This window comes from Mustela lutreola, chromosome 7 (genome assembly GCF_030435805.1).
Source record: "Mustela lutreola isolate mMusLut2 chromosome 7, mMusLut2.pri, whole genome shotgun sequence".
Taxonomy (NCBI): domain Eukaryota; kingdom Metazoa; phylum Chordata; class Mammalia; order Carnivora; family Mustelidae; genus Mustela; species Mustela lutreola.
In genome coordinates this window covers 64,324,642-64,330,232 of record NC_081296.1, presented here as the reverse complement: position 1 = coordinate 64,330,232, position 5,591 = coordinate 64,324,642, and the positions used below count along the sequence as shown (strand labels likewise).

At 41.5% G+C, this 5,591-nt stretch overlaps 1 protein-coding gene across 1 annotated transcript; it reads right to left on the bottom strand.

The window, feature by feature from the left end:
- Positions 1–2,729: 2,729 nt before the first annotated feature.
- On the bottom strand, positions 2,730–3,925 carry LOC131835305 (glyceraldehyde-3-phosphate dehydrogenase-like). The gene has a single exon (XM_059179658.1). It carries the CDS (start codon positions 3,911–3,913, stop codon positions 2,894–2,896), a length of 1,020 nt encoding a protein of 339 aa, XP_059035641.1. The 5' UTR covers positions 3,914–3,925; the 3' UTR covers positions 2,730–2,893.
- Positions 3,926–5,591: the final 1,666 nt, after the last annotated feature.

Below are 5,591 nucleotides of genomic sequence, written 5' to 3'. Positions count from 1 at the left end.
ACCAGGCCCTGAAATATTTTGAAGTTGACTCTTATCATTAGTATCATTGTAGCTTCCTCCAATACCTTCCTGCCAGTTTTCATAGAAATTTAAACTACACGTAATCATAGGTTGATTTTTGGCAATAAGATATTATTGTTTTGTTGTTTATTCAGGTCTACCATCCTAATTCAGAAATCTGCGTATGTCTGAGAAAGAGAACTACAGCTTTATAATTATTAGCTAGCCTGAGGTTTTTGTTTTGTTTTGTTTTTAAGATTTATTTATTTTAGAGAGGGGGGAGGGGCAAGTAGAGAGGGAGAGACACTCCCAAGCTGACTTAGCACTGCGCCACTGAGCAGGAGCCCAACACAGGGCTTGATCTCATGACCCTGAGATCATGACCTGAACAGAAACCGTGTCTCAGATAGCTAACCAAATGCACCACTCAGGCACCCCTAGCCTGAGTGGTTTTTATTATTCTTCCATGTGCCAATCAATAGACCATACAATTTATTCCTCACCCTCATACTATCAATGAAGTTTTATCATAATATCAATGAGAGTTTGATGTCTGGAAAACATCAAGCTTTTCTGGGATAAAATTTAGTCCAGCACTCTGCTTGTCTAATCTCTTAATAAGGAAGAATTATTTTGAAGATTTTGCAAATAGAACTGTTCATTTCTCTTACATAGTTAAGTTTTCTTCATGAGCCCAAGATTAGTGTGTATTTATTTGTTCTTTTCCTTATTTATTTATTAGCTCATTTATGTAGCCAACATTTAGTGAGTGCTTTCTATGTGCCAGGGCACAGGAGAGTTCTTGCAGACCAGAAACACCAGTTAAGTACTATCTTAACCATGACTAGCTCACAATCCTATAAATTAGAAAGGAAGGTAAATAAATACTTTGTCATTGCAATGTGACCTGTGGCCCGGTGAGATGGAAAGAGATCTTTGGGAGTGCAGAGGGAGGGACATTCTGTAAGAGCTGTAAGAGCTTCAGTGTGGGTCTGAAGAGGAACTGGAAGTTTACCAGGTGCAGAAATGGAGGAATTAGTATAGATTACTGAGAGGATTATTAACCTTTTGGCTTACTCTTTTAACACAAACCAGGGTCTTTACTCTAATTTAAGTAATTATTTAATTAGATATTTTTTTACAGAAAGCCTGTAGTAAATGTGGAACAGTTGAGTTTACCTAAAGAAGGTAGTTTTGAAGAAAAGTAATTATTAGAGTAATTTTGCTCACTCATTCTTCCAAATACTAAAAATAATTCAAATTCACTTCCCATTTTATTTAACCTAAGCTTTATTTGCAGGGACAGGAAAACCAAGTAAAGTGACAAGTGGCCACAATTGCTAATGGCCAAGCTAAAAGTCATTAGGAGATTGAGAATTACCTTTTCTCAGTATAGAGAACTATTTACACATAGTGATAGTACTTGATAAACTAGACCATTATTTGTCTTTTCAGATCTAACCATGTATTTGTTTCATTCATTCATTTGATCAGTCCACAGATATTTACTGAATACCTCTTATGTGCTAGATTCTATTCAGAGTGCCAGAGACTTAACAGTGAAAAGGACAAAGTCCTACCCTCGAGGAAATCTACAGTTAATTGTGAGTGTGTGTATGTTTGGGTGGGGCACAGGGAGAGAGTATAATTGAAATAATATGAAAAATATGTATAATATGATAAGACATAAGACCATACAAAATGTCATTGAATAATTTTGGTAATATTAAGTGCTATGATAAAAAAACAAAGTAGGGAAGAGAAATAGAAAGTTTTAGAGTGCAGCGCCAGGGTAGCTTACACTGTTGAACATGTGAATCTTGATTTTGGCTCAGGTCATGATCTCAGCTTTGTGAAATCGAGTTCTGTGTTGGGCTCTATACTTAGTGTAGAGTCTCCTTAAGATTCTCTCTCCCCATCTCCCTCTGCCTCTCCCCACCCTGATGCCCTCTCTCTAAAAAAATGAATATATATATTTTTAAAGGAAGTATTAGGCCTTCCTGAAACCTCTGTCAGGTTCAGTGTTTCACTAGAAGGGATCACAGAATTTGGAAGACTGTTACACTTACAATTAGGTTTTGTTACAGCAAAGAAATCAGACTAAAATTAGTAAGGAAAAAAGATGCATAGGGCAGAGTCCAGAAGAGACCAGGAATAAGCTTCCAGTTGTCCTATCTTAATAGGGTCTCAGGGCTAGTACTGAAATTTCTTAACATTGATGTGTGTAAAACTTGCCAAGTACTTGCAGCCAGGGAAGCTCACCCAAGCCTTGGTGTCCAGGGTTTTTATTGGGGTCTGTCATGTAGACATCTAGCACCTTCATGACTGAATTTAGCTACCCAGTCTTCAGGCTTCTAAAGGTCAAGCTTCTATAGTGTGATGCAAAGCCCAGGCATACAAAAATAGGCATTCACCATGAATCACATTGTTAGCCTAAACTATCTGGCATGGCCCAAAGCTTCAGGAATACAAAGACGCTCTTGTCAGGTAAGGTACTCCAAGGGCTCAGAGTTCATATCCCAGGAGCTGGACCAAGGGCCAGTCCTGAAGACAATGGAAAGTGCAGAGTTTGAGCAGTTTAGGTATGCTACTTAATTGTTTACTTTCCAAAGATAGGCAGAAGGATTTTCTTTTAAAAAAATTTTTTTGTTTATTTTTTATTTTATTATTTATTTATTCATTTATTTTGGCTGGGTGCAGTATACTTTATTGATGGTACATGACAAGGTAGGGCTCCCCAAGCCCCTCCCCTTCTTCAGGGGTCTGGGATGGAAATAGTGGAGGTTGGGAGATTCTCAGTGTTTTAGGGGATAAGTTGGGGCAGGGATTCCCCAGCAGCTGAGGGCCTCTTTCTTCTTCTTGCTCTGGCTGGGGCTGGTGGTTCAGGGGGCTCTTATTCCTTGGAGGCCATGTGGACCATAAGGTCCACCACCCGGTTGCTGTAGCCAAATTCATTGTCATACCAGGAAATAAACTTGACAAAGTGGTCATTGAGAGCAATGCCAGCCCCAGCAATGCCAGCCCCAGCATCGAAGGTAGAGGAGTGGGTGTCACTATTGAAGTCGCAGGAGACAACCTGGTCCTCAGTATACCCCAGGATGCCCTTAAGGGGGCCCTCTGATGCCTGCTTCACCACCTTCTTGATGTCATCATATTTGGCAGCTTTCTCCAGGTGGCAGGTCAGATCCACAACAGACACATTGCGGGTGGGGACACGGAAGGCCATGCCAGTGAGCTTCCCATTCAGCTCAGGGATGACCTTGCCTACAGCCTTGGCCACACCAGTGGAAGCAGGGATGATGTTCTGGGCAGCCCCTCGGCGGTCACGCCACAGCTTCCCAGAGGGGCCGTCCACGGTCTTCCGGGTGGCAGTGATGGCATGGACGGTGGTCATGAGTCCCTCCACAATGCCGAAGTTGTCATGGATGACGTTGGCCAGAGGAGCCAAGCAGTTGGTGGTACAGGAGGCATTGCTGACAATCTTGAGGGAGTTGTCATACTTCTCATGGTTCACACCCATCACGAACATTGGGGCATCAGCAGAAGGAACAGAGATGATGACCCTCTTGGCCCCGCCCTTCAAGTGAGCCCCAGCCTTCTCCATGGTGGTGAAGACACCAGTGGACTCCACAACATACTCAGCACCAGCATCGCCCCATTTGATGTTGGCGGGATCTCGCTCCTGGAAGATGGAGATGGACTTCCCATTGATGACAAGCTTCCCATTCTCAGCCCTGACTGTGCCGTGGAATTTACCGTGGGTAGAATCATACTGGAACATGTAGACCATGTAGTTGAGATCAATGAAAGGGTCATTGATGGTGACAATATCCACTTTACCAGAGTTAAAAGCAGCCCTGGTGACCAGGTGCCCAATACGGCCAAATCCGTTCACTCCAACCTTCACCATCATGTCTCAGGCACGTGGCTGGCACTGCACCTGAAGATGCGGCTATCTGTCTAATGGGGAAGAGCAGAGAGCCTATTTTTTATTTTTTTTAAAAGACTTTATTTATTTATTTGACACAGAAAGAGGGATCACAAGTAGACAGAGAGGCAGGCAGAGAGAGAGGGGAAAGCAGGCTCCTTGCTGAGCAGAGAGCCCGATGCAGGGCTCGATCTCAGGACCCTGAGATCATGACCTGAGCCAAAGGCAGAGGCTTAACTCACAGAGCCACTGAGGTGCCCCCAAAAGGATTTTCTAATAAGGGTTTTTCTTCTCATCTCTTCTTTATTTTTATTTATTTTTAAGATTTTATTTATTTATTTGACAGAACAAACAGGGGGAGAAGCATGGAGAGGGAGAGGGAGAAGTGGGCTCAGCAGGGAGTCCAATGTGGGACTCAATTCCAGGACCCTGGCATCATGATCTGAGCTAAAGGCAGGAACTTTACAGACTGAGTCACCCAGGTGCCCCTAATCTCTCCTTTAAATGTAACCCAAAAATGTAAATTTCTTGACTTCTAGTTCTTCTGTGTTAACCTGCTTTGTGTCTTATTTCAAGACACTAATAAGCACCAGTTTGTGTAAGGGCACACAACGTGTGTGTGTGTGTGTGAACGTTCTAATTAGTACAAGCCACCAGCATCTTCAGTACCTGTTTTCCCAGGGCAACACTGATTCGTGTTTATTTTATTAAATTAGTGCCTATGTCTCAATGAACTTATTTGTTGGTAACAATGTTCTTTGGCATGTGTGGACTGAAACATGTATTCTGACCCTAAATATATAATTTATAATTTCTTCCATTACATATTTTATAAGAGTCAACACTGAGAAACATAAAGCTTTTCTTTTCCTAGTTTTTAATAGTGACATCAGTTCACCTAGACCTTGAATTCAAAGGAGTATTTGTGTGCTGGAGATGACAGGAACTGGAAGGAGGAAAGGTATAGCGGATACCCTAGCTATAGAAGAAAATTTTGCAATTGATAGCTATTTGTATATTAGCAGCTTAAAAAAATCTGCATCCCCCACAAGCAAAGTGCAACCTGTTGTATATCATGCCATATGTGTATTCATAGAAAACAAATACATATGTCATTATAGCTTCTCTTTTAAGGTTATTATGCTTGACAGAATTTAGATCTTTCTGAAAACACATTCATTTTCATCTCCCAGAAAGTGGATAGTGGAGGGCTAAGCCCTTTCCTTCTGCTTCTAATATGGTGTGTTCGTACTTGAAGGAAAACCCATAGTTGTGAAAAGTAGAGAAAAAAAGAAAAAAGGAAGGGCCAGCTCTGGCTCACCTAGGAGGGCTTAAATTAACGAACCTATTACCCTGGTGCTGAAGACAAGTATCAGCTCCCCAAAGAGGAGACAGACTTCCTCTTCCATACCTGTCTTTGAGCGACTGGTTTCAGAGAATGTTACATACATACATCATCACTACTGTCCACACTGAACACACCTTTTGCTTGTGACACCTTTCTTGTGAACAGGGAGCCTTTCAAGTGAACAGAGAGTTTTATATGGGAAGAAAATCAGTATCATGTGCTAGAGTTATTTAATATGTGTTTCTTAATAATAAAGCAAGGTTTTCCCTATTACATATATACATAATATACATACATACATAAAATACACACATA